The sequence below is a fragment of the Eulemur rufifrons genome, chromosome 8 (assembly GCF_041146395.1).
Source record: "Eulemur rufifrons isolate Redbay chromosome 8, OSU_ERuf_1, whole genome shotgun sequence".
NCBI lineage: Eukaryota > Metazoa > Chordata > Mammalia > Primates > Lemuridae > Eulemur > Eulemur rufifrons.
In genome coordinates, this window is record NC_090990.1 from 3,989,846 (window position 1) to 4,011,661 (window position 21,816).

General features: G+C 38.8%; 1 protein-coding gene across 2 annotated transcripts in view; it reads left to right on the forward strand.

Annotated features, from left to right (window-relative positions):
* The window catches only part of PER3 (period circadian regulator 3), a 50,135-nt gene that overhangs the window by 5,635 nt on the left and 22,684 nt on the right, over positions 1-21,816 (forward strand). For both annotated transcript variants that reach the window (XM_069479286.1, XM_069479287.1), the window contains exons 6-13: positions 1,613-1,664; positions 4,937-5,082; positions 6,413-6,491; positions 8,288-8,394; positions 8,623-8,779; positions 12,411-12,516; positions 13,772-13,900; positions 14,232-14,361. In XM_069479286.1, the coding sequence (XP_069335387.1) occupies positions 1,613-1,664; positions 4,937-5,082; positions 6,413-6,491; positions 8,288-8,394; positions 8,623-8,779; positions 12,411-12,516; positions 13,772-13,900; positions 14,232-14,361 (906 nt within the window). The remainder of the gene's footprint in view (positions 1-1,612; positions 1,665-4,936; positions 5,083-6,412; positions 6,492-8,287; positions 8,395-8,622; positions 8,780-12,410; positions 12,517-13,771; positions 13,901-14,231; positions 14,362-21,816) is intronic.

The following is a 21,816-nucleotide window of genomic DNA, read 5'->3' on the forward strand; positions in this document are numbered from 1 at the left end:
GTGCTCTGGCTTCCGGTGGGACAGGACTTCTAGTGGATGCAGTTGGTGTTTGGGTGCCTGGTGTGATATATAAGTGGTGTAAGCGTATTTACAGTAGATGCATTTTCTGATTTTTCTATGATCCTTTCCTTAGATGTACAAAGACCTGGACTTACTCAATATTGTGGTTCTTTAAGACTATCATTGTTTAGGCTACCGCCAGTATATTATTTTTAAATATCTCACAGCTTTTCATGTTTCCTATAACTGAGGACTTTTCATTCCAGCGAACAAATGCCCAAATGCTATTCATGGAGCCCTAAGCAGAGGAAGCGCATACAGTCAGCAAACACGTGGGAGAAGGTTCCGCCCCCTCATTTGCCCCTAAGATAGGCAGATTTAAACATTTCATAAATCAATAAAATTGATCCAAAATCAAAAAATAATGCAAAAATCAATAAAATGCAAGCCATTGACATGAAGGTTATGAGAAAACATTAATGACACTGTCAATTGACACAATTTTCTGCAGATTAGTTTACCAGTACATGCTGAGAGTCATGAAACGATCATATCATTTGACTTAGGAGCACAACTTTTTGCATTTTTTTTTTTTTTTTTTTTTTGAGACAGGATCTTGCCCTGTTGCCCAGTCTTGAGTGCAGTGGGGTCATCAAAGCTCACTGCAGCCTCAAACTCGTGGGCTCAAGCAATCCTCCTGCCTCAGCCTCCCAAGTAGTTGGGACTACAGGCTGGGTAATTTTGATTTTTTATTTTTCTATAGAGACAGGGTCTTGCTGTGTCACTCAGGCTAGTCTAAAACAGCAGGCCTCCCAGAGTGCTAGGATTACAGGTGTGAGACACCACACTTGGCCCAGTTTTTGAAATTTATCCAAGGAAAGAATTTAAAGAGAAAAAAATTAAACTTACATATTGGCCGGGCACAGTAGCTTACATGGTAATCCTAGAACTTTGGGAGGCAGAGACATGAGGATTGCTTAATGTCAGGAGTTCGAGACCAACCTGAGCAAGAGTGAGACCCTGTCTGTACTAAAAATAAAAAAAATCATCCTGGCGTGGTGATGCTGTAGTCCCATACTCTGGAGGCTGAGGCAAGAGGATCACTTGAGCCCAGGAGTTTGAGGTTGCAGTGAGCTATGCTGAGGCCACGGCACTGTAGCCAGAGTAGCAGAGCGAGACTCTGTCTCAAAAAAAAAATGAACAAGCTTACATAGCTAAAAGGTGAAAATAGTCTAAATTCCCAATGTTTGAGAAATATCCAGACTATTATAGTAAAATAGACTATTACCACCAAAACATTTGTGCCAGAGGATCGTTACATTGACATTGGAGACCATGAATACGGGCAGTTACGGAAATAGGGAGAAGAACTGCAGGAGGTGATAAGGGAAAGACCCGTCTCACTGTTTTACCTCAGGGTGGTTATTCCAATGCAAAGCCCTCGGAAAATACTGGAATGTTTCTGGATCTCACAATGAGGGAAGAGAGTACTATTTTGATTACGAGGACCTCTCTCTTAGAAAAAGCCGGTGCGTTGTTCGGTAATAGCGTAATGCTGTTTTGCTGAGGATGTGCCAAGGCGGGAGCGACTGACATCTGCCTTTGTTTCCAGCATCGTCACAGTACGACTATGCTCCCGTGAAATCCTTCTTCTGCAGGATCCGGTGAGTACGCCCTGCACTCACTGATGCAGGCCAGAAATAGGGATCGTGCTCCGCTTTTATTTAGTGCTTTTTCTTTTGTATTCAGCTAGGTTCTGTTGCAGGTGCAAAAACTAAGACTTGGCTCTTGCCACAAGGAGTTCATATTTCGATTGAGGAGAAGAAACTCACTCACAAGAAAACTATATAATAATGCAATAAGAAAAAAAGACCAGAAAGATAATTCTTAACCCTAGCATATAAGAATCACTAGATGTGAAATATACTTTAAATTGACCATTTTTGGGGGCTCTTTTTGTTTTTCAGTCACATTTAAAATTAATTTTTGAAATTTTTAATAGCTTTAAGGAAAGCAAGATATTTCTGTTTATTAGAGGGGTTTAAAAGATCCAGAGACTGTGAACTAGAAGAAAATAGACCAAAATTTTAACAGTAGTTGATTTCTGGTAGGATTTACGAGTGATTTTTTTTTCTCTTCTAAATTTACTATAATGTTAATGTTACTTTCATAATAAAACTGTATTTTTGAATGACATTATGATTGCCAATATTGGTATCGAAGTTACAAAATGCTCCAGATACTTAGAGAAGAGAAACATTCTTGTAATGGATTATTCTGATATTCCATGGAATTGGGAGACTTGAGCTAACAGTATCTGGATACTTGGGGAGGGATAACCCAAGGAAGTACTGACTGGGTCATTCCCAAATGAGTTATGAAGATCTAAGAACAATGCCTGTAGTAAGTGCTGTGTGTGTTCTTGTGTCATTAAATGTTTTAGAGTGCTTTCCCTGAGGCAGGCACTGTTACAGTGCTGGATTCAAAACAAAGTTCTTGTCTCATATACTTGAAATTCTGGAGGAGACCAGTAATAAACAAATATCCAAATATATATGAGTCAGCTGGCAATAAATTCTGCGTAGACAATAAAGCAGAGGAAGAGACTTCTGGGCAGTAGAGAGATTGCTCTTGTATTTAGGGTGATCAATGAACTCTTCTCCGAAGAAGCCTAATTGGAGCCAGAGAGCTGGAGGTGAGGGAGTGAGCCACACTAGCATCTGAAGGCTAGGAAGGATCTGAGAAAGTGTGTTCCAGCCAGAGGGAACAGCAAGTGCAAAGGTCCTGGGGTGGAGTGTGCCTGGCCTGTGAGAGGAGCCGGAGCAGAGGAAGGAGCGGATGGGAGAAGATGAGGAAGCAGGGACCAAATCACAGGGAGCTTTGACTTATGAATGAAATGTTTTATTCAAGTTAATCGCTTACTTATTTTCAAAACTTTTAAAAGTGTAGAAGATAGTGTAATGAACCTATATGTTCTTATCATCCAGCTTTAATATCTTTAACCCATGGCCAGTCTGGTGTCATCTGAGCCACCACCAATTCCTCAACTCCCCCTGCCCAAGTTATTTTGAAGCAAATCTCAGATCTCACATCATTTCCTCCATCAGTATTTCAGAATGTAATTCTAAAACAAAGTTCTCATCAATCTTTGTGATGCTCAAATTGTCCCACCTGTGGCCGGTAGGAATCCCTTTAGGTCGGCTCCTGTGCCCTTTTGAGACTATTCCGTGGTCTTTGACAGCTTCCTTTGTTTCAGGCATGGGACATCCCAGGCTCAGTTTAGACGTTTCTTACCCCAGACTTGGAGTCAGTCATTTCTCTAAGAATCCCTGGTTCCTTGTGGTGGGAAATGGCGTTACTATTTGGAGACTGAGTCTGGATGGCAGGGATGGTTATTGCTGCAGTGTTGCCATTGCTTCTAGGAATTTTCAGTGGAGGGAGGTAAGCAATGTTCATTTTTCGGAAAGGAAACAGTTTCCGTTATAAAAGGATTGTGTTGGCTGCTGTGTTGAAGGTGCTGTGGTGGGCAGGAGGGGAAGCAGAGAGAGCAGCTGGAGGCTGCACAGTGAGCAGGTGAGGGTGGAGGGCCCAGGCCCGGGTGGCAGTGGTGGGGGTGGAAATATCTGGATAGTTTGGATATTTTTTTTAGAGAGAGTTATCAGGATTTATTAATGGATTCAATTTGGGGTGTGAAATAAAAAGAGAAGTCAAGGGTGGTGCCAGGGCTTTGGCTGGAGTTATTTATAGAGGTGGAGGAAACTGTAGGAAGTACTCCTTCCTAGAGAGGAGGGGAAGAATGTGGTGCTTAAGTTTTAGACGCATTAACTTTGAGATACCTATTAGAAATCTCAGTTGAGTCTCTGTATAGAGTCCGGAGTTCAGGGGAGACATTCAGGCTAGAGACAGATACTTTGGTCATCATATCAATGGCATTTAGAAGCCATGGACTGGATGAGCCCAGAAAATTCATTCATAGAAATAGAGGGAGCCAGAAGATATAAGTACAGATGCTTGTAGGCAGTACTGAGAGAAGGCTCACTTCCAGATGATTCTCTTGTCTCAGTGAGATAGGAAGCGCAGTCAGCAGTTGAAGGTGGAAAAGTAGAAGGAGATACTGGAGTTTGACAAGAGAAGAGAAAAAGCACCAGAGGGAAGTGGGACGGAAGAGGGAAGAAGAATCTCTGGACGGCACTGGGCATTAGTGGTCATGAATTTAAATGCTGGTGGGAGAGTAGAGGCATGATTGGTAGAAGTGGGAGAGTATGAATTCAGGACATTTTAACTTCCAGGGGATGGTAATGTCTCCAGGTAGAAATGTCCCCTGGGTAGCTGAAGTGACAGATAGGGTGGAAGTCTTTGTAGTCATCAGTCAGAGCCGCCCCTCCCTAGAGACCCTCTGTAAGGGTTGGAAAGCCACCGTCCTGTGCCAGTGCCAGGGCTTGCTGAGCTGGATTTCAGTCCGCACCTCTTCCTTCCTCCTCAGCCAGGCACCGGCACGGACGGAGTGCTTGACCGCGTGCGGGGGATGTGATCGTAGGGGATCCGGTTCTCTGTTTGGTAGCACTTGATGTAGACATGTGAGATGAGACAGTTGGGCCTGTCCCCCTTCACAGCAGAAGTGGAAAGTCAGACTGGGTGTTCGGGTCATGGAGGTGAGAAGTCATGGAATAACTAGATTTGTTTTTATACTCACAGAATCTAAGCTGGTTCTTTAGAAAACCTCTTATTTGTTGAATAATGAATGAGTATAATTGCCCTTGGGTATTGAAAATTTAAGCTAACGTTTTCCTTTTTTTGAAAACAAACAGGTTTAAACATTTTAGATTTGGATATGTTTATCTCGGAAATTACCAAAAAAACATTTCTCCCAGCCTTGTTTCACAGTGGGCTAATAGAATGCATCAGGACCAGCACTAATCGTCTTTAATCTCTTCAGTGGAGGGGCAGGCAGAAGACAGCAAGAGAAATATTACTCCCCATTCCGGATTATTCCCTACTTGATTCACGTACATAGCTCTGCCCACCCAGAGCCGGAACCTTGCTGTCTCACGCTGGCTGAAAAGATTCACTCTGGTTACGAAGGTAAGTCAGGAGGTCTGCTTTCAGAAGCATAGAAACGTCAGCAGCCAGAAGGGAATGTGGGAAAGCCTGTTTCCTGCAGTCGTGAACACAGAAGACGGCCTGAGTCTCCAGCTCCGCCCCTAAACTCTTTCGGCACTTTCAGCTGGTTTTTTCTGAAGCCTCTGTTTGCTGACCTTGACTTGTTGTGCCATCATCTCCTTCACGGACTGCATGGCCTAATGGTTTCAGCATAGGTCTTGGTGACAAGTACACAGTTTTCTAGTCCTTTCTCTGTTGGTGACCCGCTGTGTAGCCTTCTGTCTTGGCTCTGTCTTCTGTGAGATAAGAGCACTGAAATTGTTTCACAGGCCCAAGAATGAATTTATGTTTTTGAAGTGTTTTAAAATTATCTGAGTAAAAAGTATATTTTATGTGTCCTATGAGCAGGACTACATTTCTAAGCTCATATATCGATACGCAGGCAGCTTCCATGTATTACTTGAAATTACCGTCAGTTCTGATATGACATGACGTGGTATCCTACAAATTACTGTCCTATGCAAAAATCGCACAATAAAAACCACAGGGCTTATGGGGAAAATGGGTTCAGGAGCATAATACTCAAAAACTTAATATCACATTAAAAATAAGACAGGAATCTAACAAAAATGATAACACAGTTTTACATGTTAAGTAATTAAAAACACAAACACTATAACATAGCTCGTAGCATGAGGTGAACAGGAGTAGCAGGCACATGTCTGAGGTGTGTGTTGTTCTGTATTCCTGAGTGATTCCCTTCAGCTGGATGCTGTTCTCTGTGTTCACTTAGGGTTTCTTGCGAATGAAATGGTGCATAAGCAGATGGGTATTGGCATTATGTGCAAATTGTTCCCTAATATACCCGTCACTGCATTTTTAAAGCAAGTGTTAGAACAGAACTGACTACCAATTTTATTACACAAAGAACATCCATATAGTACTAAGTAACATTGCATCCTTTTATTCATTTAGTTATATACAACCACTAAATAGGACTGAACCTTTTAGTTACTCCAGTTTTAGCGGTTAGATCACTTGTGATGGGAAAACTAGCTTTTCGATGTATACGGACTTTCTCTGCTTAAAATTAACTTTAGTAGGCATCACATTTTGACCTAATTAAAATGTAGTTAGTAGTGAGACTTATTATCATTTAACTGTAGATTTGGCTGCTTGAAGGCTAGGCCCCTAAGTGAGATTTCTGCCATTTTTATGTAGAGATTTTGTTCTCTTTTTAATATGTTAAGTGGTTAGTTAAGTGGATGATTAATTAGATATTTGCCTTTAGATATGTCTGTTTTTTTCATAGCTCCTAGAATCCCAGTGGATAAAAGAATTTTTACCACAACACACACCCCAGGGTGTGTTTTTCTTGAAGTAGATGAAAGGTAAGTACTTCTTTAAGCCTAAAAGAAATTTGTTTCTTAAAATAAAATATGAAAAAGCTTACATTATATTTGTATACTTAGACATTATATAACTGAAATCTACCCATTTGCCTATTTGATTTTTATTAGTTACATTGGAATTTATGTTGTGTAAATATATTACATGTTATAAAGTAATTATGAGTAAACGTTTTGATTTCACAACAGCATGCCTTAGGTAGGTCAAGAATTATTCCATTTTCCTAGCACTCTGGGAGGCCAAGGCAGGTGGATTGCTTGAGGTCAGGAGTTCGAGACCAGCCTGAACACGAGCAAGACCCATCTGTACTTAAAAAAAAATAGAAAAATTACCCGGGAACTACTAAAAATAGAAAAAATTAGCCAATACTCACCTGTAGTCCCAGCTACTCGGGAGACAGAGGCAGAAGGATTGCTTGTGCCTAGGAGTTTGAGGTTGCTGCGAGGTAGGCTGATGCCACAGCACTCTAGCAGAGGAGGACAATGAACCCAGTTTGCCAGGAATGTATGTTAGTATTTGGTTGTGCTCCAAGTGGGACCAAGATTCTGGTCTTCTGGCACTTATTCCAGTGTTATTTCCACTTGACAAGTCCTTCTGAAATCAGTTTAGGATGAAATTTTGGTTAATCTGAAATGGGGGAGAAAATGGATAGGCTTTTTTTGGTGTAGAGACAATTTTTTTAATTTAAAGGATTGTTCTTTATTCAGAATTTATCTTTCCTCCTTTTTTTGATGTCGAAATAGTCTTTGTTACTTAAAGGATAGTGGTAGTAGTTATTGCTTGTTGCTGTTTTTAAAATCTTTATTTGGAAAAAGTAAATACCAATATCACTACATCTATATCCCCCATTTTTTCCCCAAGTTTAAGATTGTACTTATTCATGAAATTTGAAAATCTCAGAACCAATGCACCATATGACACATACGCATAAAGCAAAAATATCAAAAACTTGGGCACAGTTATAATAAGTATTAATTTTGATTTTTAAAAAATTTTAACATCTGAAAATGAGTTTATTTAATAATACTTACCCGGAAACCAAACAGTAATTGGTGATATACTTTGTATAATATAATCTCTATAAAGTGAGAAAATTTACCTGAAGATAATTCTGAAAATAGCTTCAGTCTATTGCATTAGAAAATATTTGTGGATTTCTACACATAAAAAATGTGTATGAAGTCAGTTTTTTCTAAGTCATCCTTGTCTTATTACAAGTTTCTTATGAACTTTTATCCTGAAAACGTTTCTGTGTACTAGTCGTGTATTTGTAAAATAGACTCTCTTTTAGGGGACATTGTTTTTATGTACTTTTAATTACGCTGTATGAATCTGTAACCTGCTTTATTCATTTAATATCATCAGCATCTTTCTGCGTTATGATGTGATTTTTGTAGACTTTTTAAATGGCAGCATAGCAGAGGGCATCAGAATCCTCTGAGGAACTTGCTAAAAATGTATATCCCTGCTCTTACCTCCGAGGTTCTGTTTTAGTATATTTACTGTGAGCCTGCAAATCTGATTTTTAGCAAGCTCCCTAGATGATTTTGGTGCAATATGTCAGATGACCGCATTTGTTAGGTTACATAGCCGTTTCCCCACAGAATAAGCACTTAGATTGTTTTGTTGCATTTATATTAATAAATGCCATTATGAACATCTTTTGCATAAAATTTTTTCATATTCAGAATTAAGTAAAGAAGTATTTTTAAAAGCATATAAAGTATAAAAATTACTTGATGAGTGTAACATGCTGTGTTGTGTTTCTGTATCCCAGAGCGGTGCCTTTGCTGGGTTATCTACCTCAGGACCTGATCGGAACATCGATCTTAACATACTTGCACCCAGAAGATCGTTCTCTGATGGTTGCCATACACCAAAAAGGTAAGGACCTACTTCTTTATAGGGGGAAATTTTTTTACTATTGATTTGTTCTAATTTTTCTTTTCATTTCTCATTAGAGCCTATCCTTTAACCAGATAGACCATGTATTGAAACTGTTAGTACAATTTTCTATTTAAACATAAATTTCCAAATAAATAATAAAACAGGACATTTGTAATCAATATCTGTGTTGAATAAATTCTATTTTGGTCTTATTATTTTATATAGTCTTGAAGTATGCAGGCCATCCTCCCTTTGAACATTCTCCCATTAGATTTTGTACTCAAAATGGAGATTACATCATACTGGATTCCAGTTGGTCCAGCTTTGTGAACCCTTGGAGCCGGAAGGTTTCTTTCATCATTGGTCGGCATAAAGTTCGAACGTAAGTCTATCAGTGTTCGTATTTTTTAAAAATCTCTTTTATCAAGTAATATTCCTTAGCTCATTGACTCCCCCATGAATCAATTGACACATGAACTAAATAAAGCACGGATTTTTTTTCTTTTTCAGTGCTTTTGGCGGATGGTTTGGCAATGTGCATCAAGAGCCTTAAAAGAAATCGTAATGTCAGGCTTAAATTAACTTAAATGTCCATCCTTAAGTAAACTCTAAAATATTTGTTTGATGTATTTAATTGGTCAATAAAAATTTTTGCAGAGATAACATGGGAAAGTGTTTGACACATTAGATGTAAAAAGCAGCCTGTAAAATTATTTATACCTATGATTATAATTATGTTTAAAACACACAAACACAAACTGTGAAACAGGGAAAAGAAGATTGAAAGGAAATAAAATGTGAATTTTGGGTTTGTGTGTGTTAGTGTAGTGGAACTATGGATGAGAGTTTTTTCTTTTTTTGCTTTCTCTTTGTTTTAAAGATCCCTTTAGTGAGCATGTAAAGCTTTTTATATCAGCCTTTTGCTTCAGATTCCATGTATTGTGTCTATTTTATTAAATCTTTATTTTTAAAAATTAGATTCTGTAATCCTTCTTGTCTAGCGTGCCTAACTCCAGCTCATTTGCTCGCTGTTAACCTGCCACCTAACAGAGTCATGTGAAGTAGAACAACCTGGCCCACTACTGCTTGTAGCCTAAAATGCTCCTACTACTACTCCCTTGACTTTTGGGTCCATTTTTAATTGACCTATAGGTCTTTCGACCTGGCCATGAGGTTTCCCTTAACTCTTTAGTATGATGCTGAGACTGATACTAACTTTTTTACAGCTTTGTATACGTAAGCATAAAACTGAGAACAGTAGCTCTACCATACCAATAAGACTTGCTTAATCACCTGTTACTAATAATATTACAGTAGAGATGATGCATATCCACAGTGAGAAAAAGTCTCAAGTTTGCTCTCACTTCTTTGTGCTCCAGGGTTTGGCCTCTGTACAGAGCAGCTCTAGAACCTTAATAGAAGAAATGGTCTCCTTGCCGCCCTAACTCATGGGCCTGATCTGTGCTAGAAAACTAATTTAATAATTAAAATGAGAAATATTACTGCTTAGTAATTGCTATTTGTGTTGATCAGACAGGACTTTTTTCCTCCAGTGGGAAGCCTATTGGGAAGTGAAGATAAAATCAGATGGTTGCTTAGTATGAATGTGGGAAGCCCCAGAGCAAGGAAGTTCCTCTCATGAGACATCCATGTGGGACTGATGGACTGGTCTGCTCTCCCCGCCTCTGTCAGTGCTGGAGATGCGTCCTAGATTTCCCAGGTCGTCTGTGCAGTTCCCTGATTAAATATAGATGAAGTTACCTGCTGACACACCCAGAATGTTTTCAGTATTTTTAAAAATTACAACAATATTTACATTTCAAGAACAAAGATTAAGTGAGGGAAAGAACTTAAGGTTCAGTAGGTATTACTATCTCTCATAAAACAATAATTTTCCATTATATTTGTGAAGTTAATTTTAATGCATTTATGTCCTCAATAAGTGTTTGTAAGTTGCCTACTCTGTGTGAAGCATTGTGCTAAACCCTTAGAATGAGGTAATAAACAGACGCTCTCTTTACCGTCGTGGAACCGACATTGTAACGGGAGAGACGGTCAAACCAGCGCTGTGGTGTATGCCGTGAGCTTTGGGAAGCGTGACAGTGGAAATGTGAAGGGGCTGGGAGAGCATTTAGTAGGGAACCCTCACCCTGTCTCCTTGGGTTCTTCCCACCACTGTGGGCAGACAGGTTGGGACCTGCAGGTAATGTTGCCTCCCATTTTACAGGTAAAATCCATACTTGGTGAAGTAGAGTAACGTTCCCAGGGATGGCTTAGGGGAGAAGTTGAAAGTGAAGACTGAAGCCAGGTTTTCTTTCTCACTCCCAGTTCCCTCACGTAGGAAGCAGCATCGTACCTTAGAGCTTTTTTGACACTTGTTTGATGAAGACCATCCGTTACCTGTGGATTAATCAGTTCTGAATTTATGTAATTTGTGATTAAATATACAATTTAGTTTTGTAAAAATTTTTACAACTAAGTATGTCTAAGTATCACAGTATAAAGCAATCTATTCTATTTCCATTTCAGAATTTCACTCAAAAAACAAAATCCAAATATCTCTGAAAGATTTTCAAGCTCATAACGTGCAGGATGTATTTATATTAGGAACCAGATGTACTTTTAGTCCCACACCAATCATTCATTTGTTCTTTTAACAAATATTCTTTTAACAGATTTTTAGTGGGTGCTCACTGTGGACCAGACAGACACTGTTCTAGGTACTAGAGTTACAGGAATGAAGAAAATAGACAAAAAACCTGACCTGTGGCGCTTACACGGTGGTGGGAAACAGGGAGGGACAGACAGCCCACAAAACAGTTCCGTGAAAGGCGAGGGTGTCAGGGTGTGGCATAAGGCAGTGTGTTCAGGTAGTTTGCCACTGACGCTGGCCACTACCATGAGATCAAGGTGAACGGGACAGCTGTTCCGCTGTGACAGGGAGCGTCATGATGAGTGGGTAGTCTCCATGTGGACTTGTCCCTCACTGCTTTTATGGCACTGCCAACATCCTATGAATTTTTTATATATATAATAATTTCTGCCTTTGGAAAATTGTTTCCGTTTTTATGCAACTGAGTTGCGTGACAAATTGTGAGAGTTGGCTGGCTGGCGTAATGGAAAAAGGAAAGCACAGCTTTGCTGTCAGACATGTGGGTTCAAATCCTGACTTTGCTACTTCTTGCTTATGTGAACTTGGGCAAGTTCCTCAGACTCTAATCCTCTGACTTTCCGTGTCAGGGCTCATTCGTACTTGCGAGGGCTGTTGTGAGGACTCGGTGAATACCGCTCACCCTTTCCCAGCTAGGCGACCGGGGCAAGGATTTTAATCAATGAGGCCATAATACTTGTAAAGCACTTGGAATTGTAAGCATTTTGAAAATGTTAGTTTTTCTTATTGTGAAAACTAGTACAGGTCCTGTCACATAGAAGGTCCTAAATAAATGTCAGCTCCTTCTCTGTGATCCTCTTCGTTGGCCTGTCTTCAGGGAGATTTAAAGTGCTCTAGAATTTGAGTATAAATAAGATTGAAGGTATTGTAACAGCCACAGTTTCACCACTAGGGTGGGTCACAGAATCATCTTTATTAGATAGCTTAAGTGATCAGATGCATTAAACATTAAATGCTGTTTGGCAAATTTTGAGTCTTAAAATTCTCACAGTAGGTTACTCAGTTAATGTCAAATTTTGAAGCCAGTGATTGTCATAGATATTTTCGTAGCTAGGTAGGTCACTTGTCACTAATTTTAGATTTATGCATATGTATTACTGAATTAATTGCAGGAAGATCAGTGCTATAGAGAAACTTAAGAAGCCTGTTAATATCTCATTTGTTTCTTAGCATTTTTCTATACTTCCATGAATAGAATTTTAACTTAATATTTTCTGTATTTATAGTCACAATCGCTTTGTAAAAGCATAGCTTTATTCTTTGTATATTAAAAATCACTTCAGACTTCATTGTAAATGAATTTTAAGTTGTTTGACTCAATCTTTCACTTGGCATTTTGTAGGAGTCCACTAAATGAGGATGTTTTTGCTACTAGAATAAAAAAGATGAACAGTAATGACAAAGACATAACAGAATTACAACAACAAATTCACAAACTTCTCTTACAGGTAAAGTGAGATTTTAAAAAAGCAAATACAAAATTCCCGTAATCATGTTTGAACATTCAATCGTAGTAAAGTCGCTTCACAAAAACAAACTGTAAGGAGACGGAAATCCTTACCATCTACATATCTGAAATTTTTGTCTTTCTCTTTTTGTTTTTAAATTAAGTTTTGTTAATTTTTTGTCCATTATTCTGTATTAAATACTCAGAATATTTTTGTGAGAACTCATTTGAAGACAGCAAACTGAGTCACAGTAAGCAATAGGACAGAAAAGTTGCTGCTATGTGAGAGGGTTCTTTTTGCATTCCAAATGCCACCAGTGTGCTCAGCCTATGGGTTTTGGCATCTGTATTTTTTAAAACAATTTCAATTTTGAAGGTGGGAGGAGAGGGATGGTAGGTCTCAGTTTCTCTAGCTATTATAAGGTAAAAGTAGGAAAAATTACCTGTTGAAAAGAAATACCAAAGATGGTTTCTACTAGAGATTTAGTCAGTGAGTTTGTTGTAAATAAAACTCACATAGAATAACTCTTCTCTGTGGTTTTCAAAAGGTCTCCTATAAAATCTCTAGGGGGCATGAAGCATCTATCAAGTTCTTGGAAAAAAGTATGGTGTATATGTAATTTGTTCTCTTCTAAACTCTGCGTAAAGAGCTGGAGTTTATACTATGGCTTGTTAAAAATTTGTTGTCCCAGAAATACCTACCCAGACTAGAAAACAAGTCTTTTTTTTTTTTTTTGTTAGACAGAATCTCACTCTGTTGCCCGGGCTAGAGTGCCGTGGCGTCAGCCTAGCTCACAGCAACCTCAAACTCCTGGGCTTAAGTGATCCTTCTCCCTCGGCCTCCCGAGTAGCTGAGACTATAGGCATGCGCCACCATGCCCGGCTAATTTTTTCTATATATTTTTAGTTGTCCAGCTAATTTCTTTCTGTTTTTTTAGTAGAGATAGGGTTTTGTTCTTGCTCAGGCTGGTCTCGAACTCCTGAGCTCAAATGATCTGCCTGCCTCAGCCTCCCAGAGTGCTAGGATTCCAGGCGTGAGCCACGGCGCCCGGCCTGACCTTGAGAATTACTGAAATGACAAAGGAATGCCCTTCACGACAGCATGAGGGTTAAAAGCATCAACCTATACACATTTAATGTGGGACTTCAGAAATTTTGCTCTTAATTTTCGGATGACTCTGGATCAGCTCTGAGGTAGGTAGTGCCGTCATTTAGATAGCCAGTAACCCTGAACTTGGTCCTGTCTGTCCTCTCAGCCGGTTCACGTGAGCGCTTCCAGCGGCTACGGCAGCCTGGGGAGCAGCGGCTCGCAGGAGCAGCTCGTCAGCGTGGCGTCCTCCAGCGAGGCCAGCGGGCACTGCGTGGAGGAGATGCGGAAGGACCCGGTGAGTGGCACGCGCTGTGCTCTTGTACAGGCGTCGCGTTCTCTGCAGCGTGTCCGTTCTGCATGTGGCGACGTCTTAGTGTATGTTCCTGACTTAAAGGCCTCATCTGATAAGGGACGTTGTAATCCATTCTGGGTGGGGAGGTGGCTGTAAAAAGAAAGTTTGTTGGTATCTGTTTACCTTGGCACAGTGGGAAACTGAATTAAAGTGATTACTGTGCTTTTAGTCATTATGTCTCCGGAGAACCAGAAATTAAGTTTATTTTGTTTATGTATCTTTTAATGCACATTTTTATGATGTTTGAAACATTTTTATTGTTCCTTTTCCTAAGATGACCTTGCAGCAGGTCTATGCCAGTGTAAACAAAATTAAGAATCTGGGTCAGCAGCTGTACATTGAGTCCATGACCAAATCATCAGTCAAGCCAGTGACGAGGACACACACAGAACCGCTTGGTGGTGGTGAGTCAGCAGGGCAGCCCCAAGGATCTCCTCCCACGGGCTGTCATCTCCCATGGGCTGTCATCTTCTGCCTAGACGTCATGTATGTGAGCCATGAACATGAAGTCATGAGCCTGTGTTGCTGCTTTCCATGTTCCTTTATTTGCCCAGATAACAGTAGTAATGATAACAATGGCAGCAACAAATGCTGTTCTGAAAGCCAAATGCTGTTAGAATGTGGTTCCAGTATGCTTTCAGTGAAGACTTAACTTTTCTGAAAATATCAGCAAATTCATAGATTTTCCCCCTTATATGAGCTATCTATAAACCAAAAGAGTTAATTTTAGAATGCACTTCAAATAATAAAGCATATTATAATCCTTTTCTGTCATTTCAAATGAATGGAGAATATTTTATGACCTAAATTGAATGAAAAACTTTGACCTTTTTCTTGATAGATGTTTACTTTTCTCAGATATTAGGTAAAGAGCACTCCAGAAGAATTGGATCAGTCCTATTAATTGACATCATTTTGAAAAGTTAACCTAGCTACATTATATAGCTATAGGAAAGTTCTGTAATATAGAGATCCAATTAGATTGACATTTTAATTTCCTCTTCTAACTTCTCTCCATTTTTCTCCCTGAATGTTAAGATGGTTTTCAAAGTTCTGATGGATTTTGGACACCTAGATGTTATTAATGATGTCTGTCATTTTGAAATGTAGGCATTTTACATACTAGGGGTGAAATTTCCTGTCTAGGGTCAATAATAGCTATATTTTTCAGCACTTGACATGATTTATACCACAAAAAATCAAACTGCTGTTCCCGTAGGTGATGTCACTGGAACCCTGTCTTAGTTTGTGCTGCTATAACAAAACACCTGAGACTGGATAATTTATAAACAAGAGAAACTTATTTCTCACAGTTCTCGAGGCTGGGAAGTCCAAGATCAGGATGCTGATGTCTGGTGAGGGCCAGGGCTCAGCTTCCAAGATGGTGCCTTGAAGGTCGCATCCTCAGTGGGGTGGGGGGGGGTGAACTCTGTGTCGTCACATGACCGAAGGGATAGAAAGGCAAAAAAGAGATTTAGCTAGTTCCTTCTAGCCCTTTTATAAGGTTGACAGTCATGAGCTCATGACATAATCACTTCCTAAAGGCCCTGTTAATGCTGTCACGTTGGTGTTTAAGTTCTGACATGAATTTTGGAGGACACATATGTTCAAACTACAGCAGAGCCCTAGGACTCTGTCCACATATAGAAAATACTTTCCTTTAGTTTTTTCTTTTTGCCTTGATAGCAAGCTAAACATTCCGTTTGTTTCTTCTTCTATTACATGTAAGGGCACAAGGTAGGAATAACAGCTTTTTCTTTTGTGGGTTTTTTTTTTTTTTTTTTTTTTTTTTTTTTGGTCTCTTGACACCACCAGATTTCCTCTCTGCAAAAGAATTTATTTTAAATACCATTTTTGCTATATATCGTTATTCTGTATCCTGACAGAGAATAGTTTTGGGGAGGTCTTAAAGCTAGAATTTCTAAATGTTCTCTTCATTGTCTGGTACAGTCAGTCCTACTCACAGCTGTCCTAGGCTGGGATCTCATGCTGGTATCACAGTTTGTCATCCTGACCTCTATTTCATCTCAGAATAGCTTCCTTTCTCACTTCTTGCATTATTCCCATCATCTACAGTTGATCTGCTAATACCATTGGTACTGTTTCTTGAAGGCTATTCAAATCGACAGCAATATTCCATCATTCACTGTTTTGTAAAATTTAAGCTACAGGTAACTCTGCTTACGCAGCTACTTTAGAAACTGAAATGTTCCCACTACTTAGATAGATGCTTATATTTGGCTCTGGTAGCATGCATAGGATGTGACTTTGGTGGAGAAGGAAGATCTGTTGCCCTTTGGCATAACTTTGGAGGACTAATGTTTCTTGGGTGTCTTGATTTTATTAACATTTTGAGACCAAGTTTAAAGTCTTTAGTACTTTAGAAAGTCTTTAGTACTCCTTACTCAAGAGAAATGAAGATGGAACTTAAAAATATTACGATTTAAATGTTAGAAATGGAGTAGAGATAAATACGAAGAGAAAGAAAAATGCTAACTGATCATTTTATACACATTTTATATATAGGGTACTAGAGCCAACAAGATAAGATTTTAAGTTCATATGTTTACTTGTCTTACAAGGGCAGGTAATGCTTTTAAAATAGAATAACAAGTGAGATTTTAAAAGTTAACATGGGAAGGCAAGGAAAAAGATATACGTAAAGCCCCTTCGGCTACATGAACAGATGCAACTGCAAGAGAAATAATTGGGGAAATCAGGATAAATTGAATGTTCCATGTCTAGAATGATAGAACACGTGAGAGGATATGACCCATGAAATGAACTGGTTCAGGGTGAAATTGCTTCAGAGTGCTAAGGTTACAGGGCAGCCAACAGGCCCAAAATCTAAGGAGAAAGACACACTTGCAGAGAGGAGCCAGATGCAGGCGCTGGATCACCGTGCACTGGCTAACTGAATTGTGGAACTTGCAAAAGATAGACCCTCTCCAAGGCACAGTGCAAGAGGAAGACCAAAAGCCAACAGTGGAACAGATATAGAGAAAAAACAAAAAAATTCTAGCTACCACCTGAAGCACCAAGTATAGCTAGAGGAAATTGATAGCTCTGTTACATTCTATAAAACCATAGCAACAACAAATCACAAACCTGGCCTAAAACTTAATTAGATTAAACACTGGCCTAAGAGAAGGAAAGGCATGCCCGATCTCTACCATCTTACACAAGTTATTCAGTTTTCAACAAGAAATTATGAAGCATAAAAAAAGGCAAGAAAAAGAAAAAATTCTCAAGAGACAAAACAGTCCTCAGAACAAGATTCAGATATGACACAGAAGTTGGAAGTGTCTGACAGGGAACTTAAAATAATTATGAGTAATATATTAAAGGCTAACGGACAAGGTAGACAGCATGCAAGACCAGGTGGGTAATTGCAGCGTAGAAGTGGAGCATCAGATAAAGATCAGATGGAAATGTTACAAATGCCAGAGATGAAAAATGTCTTCGATGGCTCTGAACACAACCAAGGGAAGAACTGGTGCACTCAAAGATAGATGGCTTCAAAAATTACTCAGACTGAAACAGAGAAAGAAGACTGAAACAAACAGAATCTAACATAAGTGTAATTGGAATCTCAGAAGAAATATTTGAAGAAATGATGGCCAAGAATTTTTATATATCCAAAGAACATTCAAGTAAGTTAAATACAAAACAAAAACCAAACCTGGGAGCATTTTATATTCAAACTGATGAAAATAAAACCAAAGAGAAAATCTTGCAGGCAGCCAAAGGGAAAAAGACTACATACTGAGAAACAAAGATAAGAATTACAATAGACATTTCTTCAGAAACCATGCACACTAAAAAAACAATACAAGCCAGAGCAGTGACTCATACCTGTAATCCTAGCACTCTGGGAGGCCGAGGCGAGAGGATCGCTCAAGGTCAGGAGTTCGAGACCAGCCTGAGCAAGAGCAAGACTACTAAAAATAGAAAGAAATTATCTGGCCAACTAAAAATACATAGAAAAAATTAGCCGGGCATGGTGGCACATGCTGTAGTCCCAGCTACTCAGGAGAGGCTGAGGCAGGACAATTGCTTGAGCCCAGGAGTTTGAGGTTGCTGTGAGCTAGGAGGACGCCACAGCACTCTAGCCCAGGCAACAGAGCGAGACTCTGTCTAAAAAAAAAAAGAAAGTTACTGATAAGACAATGAAAAAACAAAATATTTGAAAATTATATACACAATAAAGAAATTGAATCTAGTACACATTAAAGAACTCTCAAAAAATAATAAGACAACCCAATTAAAAATGGCCAAGAGATCTGAACATTTCCAAAGAAGCTATAAAGACAGCAAATAGCATATGAAAAGATGCTGAATCTCATTAGTCATTAGACAAAAAGAAATTAAAACCATATGAGATACCACCACACACCTATTAGAATGGATAAATTTTTTAAAAACTGATAGTACCGAGTGTTGTCGGGGATGCAGAGTAACTGGAACTCTCACATATTGCTGGTAATGCAGAATTGCACAACCACTGTGGGAAGGTTTGACAGTTTCCTATAAAGTTAAACATAGTCTTACCATATGTCTTGGCAGTTCCATTCTTAGTTATTTACCCAAGTGAAATAAAAAGTTCACACAATAACTTATGTTCAAAATAAAAAAATGTGAATATTTATTGTGCTTTTACTCACCAAACACTGGAAACAACCTAGATGTCATTCAGCAGGTGAATAGATAAAACTGTGATACATCAATACAATGGAATCTACTCAGCTTTGAAGAGGAATGAACTTGATTCATGCAACAGTGTAGATAAATCTTAAATACATTTTGCTCTAAGTGAAAAAAGGCAGAACTAGAAGATTACATATTGTCTAATTCCATTCTGGAAAAGCATTCTTTCTAGAAAACAGATCAGTGTTTACCAGTGGGAGAGGAATTGACTACAAAGGAGCAGCTGTAGGGAAATTTTTAAGGGATGGAAATGTTCTTTTGGTTACTGTGGTGATGAATATCCAACTTCTATGCATTTGCCAAAACCCATAGATGTGTGTACATCATCCTACCCCAAAATGCAGAGAGAACCCAAGATGATATGCAGGCTGTTACAAATTAACTATATTACAAATGAATAGTATAAACATACAAAAGGGAATGGGGAAGAAAGGAGCCAAGTAGCTTTGGAAAACAGTGTTTTAATTGTATACACTAGGGCTAAATACAAAATATTAACAAACACTGTATATTGTTTCCCACCAGATAATGGGAGCTACTTTATACTAGGGTTGAACAAATTGGTGAATACGTTATAGATAATGATAACAGATTCCTCACTGTCAGAGAAAGAAGTTATAGATCACCAAAAGGGGAACGTCAGAATGAACTTTGTGGTGCTGGATTGGTGTTTGAAGGTATCAGTACGAGTCCTGGCCTTTTTGTTTAATATGTGGATGGACGGATGGGTAGACAAGGTTCCTATACAGACATGTGTTTACTTGTCCTGTCCGTTGAGAGGACCTATAAGCTGGAACACATTTAGCAATGAGCACACCTACCACCCAAATCTTGGTTTCTAAATACGTTTTTTCAGTAAAGGAATCAGGGCCAGAAAGTAAAGAAGTGCTCAAAAAAAAAAAAAGTGAGGGTGGCATGTCAGCAGGAGACAACTTGAAAGAGTTCCCAATGGCCCAAAGTGGAGCAATTTGAGCAAAAAAATAAATAATGATAATATTAGATTATAACCCAACAAATGAAATAAATATCCATGAGTCCATACTGAAAAAATTAATAAATAAATAAAAGGGGAAGGGGGAGAAGGGAAAAACTCTTCCTTAAAGAAGAAGTTTAATTAATGTAGAAGAATGAAAAAAATAAAAAATTGCTATTAGAATTCCACAGTAATAATTACTGCAGGGAATATCCTCCAATGAATGCTAAAATTATTACATGAAAGGGTTTTCTTTTAATTGTGGTAAAATATACATAACATAAAATTTACCATTTTAACCACTGAAGTGTACACAGTTCATTGGCATTAAATACATTTACACTGTTGTGCAAGCAGTAGGTGAAAGGTTAAGGGAAACAGGATATTTGCATGATCTCAAAATATTCCTTCAAGGCATGTATTGTTTACATTATTTATTACATTGTAAAACGTGACCTCACACAGGAGAAACCTGACAGACACCACCTTAGCCAATGATAAGGTAACAAAAGGTGAACCTCACACGTGTTGGGATGAAGCACTAAGCAGGCCTGCCCCTCTGTGGTTTCCTCCCCAAATGCATAGCCTCAGTCTAACCATGAGAAAACACCAGAGAAACGCAAATGAAGACATTCTACTAAAGTCCTCACTGTGCTGCTCAAAAATGTCGAGATCATGAAAGGTAAGCAAAGACTAAGGAACTGCCGCGAGTGGCAGCAGACAAAGGAGACGTGAGCAATAAATGCAATGTGAGATCCTGGAACGGAAAAATGACATTTTAGTGGTAAAGTGACAGAATCCAAATAAAGTCTGTATTTCATTTAGTAGCATTGTACATGAGTTCTTAGTTTTGGTCACCTTATTATGGGTGTAAAGGTGTCAGCCTCAGTGGAAACTGGGTGAGGTGCATATGGGAACTCTGGACTAATTTTGCAACTCTTCAAGTCTAAAATTATTTCAGAAACTAAAAGTTAATGAGCAAAAGTTCATGCAGTCATTTTTCCATACAACCCTCTAAAAATAGAGAAGTCTCTTCCAAGCCAGCTAAAAGTCACCTTTATCAACAACAGCAGCGTCTAACGCTTCTTGCAAAACCTCCCAACTGTACTTGACATAATCACTTGCTCCTTTTTTGAGATAAAACTGTACCCTGCAGGATTCCCTCTTACTTTTCTGGCTGTTGTTTTTCAGCCTCCTTTACAGACTCGTCTCCTCTACAGAAGTTTGAACACATTGACTGCCACACCAGGAAAAAAATTTTTTCCTTGGAGCCATGGTGTTGTGTTACAAAAATAGAATAAAAACTTTGGGAAAAAACCAATTCTTTCTAATTTAATGAAAGATGTGTTATTTTTTATGGTTTTCTGTGCGTGAGTTATATGCAACTTAAAAATAGTTCACGGGGCTCCCAAGGTGAAGAGACGTGTGAGTTACATACACTTCACGAGGCCCTGGGCTCAAAACTAGTGTGAGTTAAATACAACTCACATGGCAGTTAATGTGTTAAGTTCTTCAGTGCTCAGGCCTGGAGGTTTTGCTCTCCTCTCTGAACCTGTGCTGTCCACTATGGTGGCCACTTGCCACGTTTGGCAATTTAAATTCAAATTTGGCAATTTATACTCAAATTCAGTTAAACCTTTAGTTCCTCAGTTGCTCGAGCCACACGCCAGTGCTTAATGGGGCACACATGGTGTTAGTGACTACCATAGTGGACAGCACAAATAACAATTCTGTCAGTCATCACAGAAAATTCTGTTGGACACAGGTAATGCTATGTACTTTGCATTGCACCACGTAAGATGTGCACAGTGGTGTTCATCCCACTCCTAGTGATGCCAGGATTGACCAGTTGTATGGGTAGTGTCAGCTCAACATTAGAAAGTTCCCATCAACCCTTCACCTATAGTTTCATTCCTTGATAATCTTTGCCTGAAGCATTTGTTTCACTCCTTATTTTTTAAAATGCAAATGTAACCATTCTATGTGTATCGTGCTCTGCACCTTATTTTACTCATATTGTTAAGTGTTGTGGATATCTTTATACCAGTGCATTTAGATCTAAGCTCAGTTTAATAGCTGTATAATAGTCTATTAATGTATATATTATAAAGTACCAGGATTTAAGTTTATTGAATAAGTATGTGTTCTTAACTACTTGCTAAATATTTTTAATTGCACA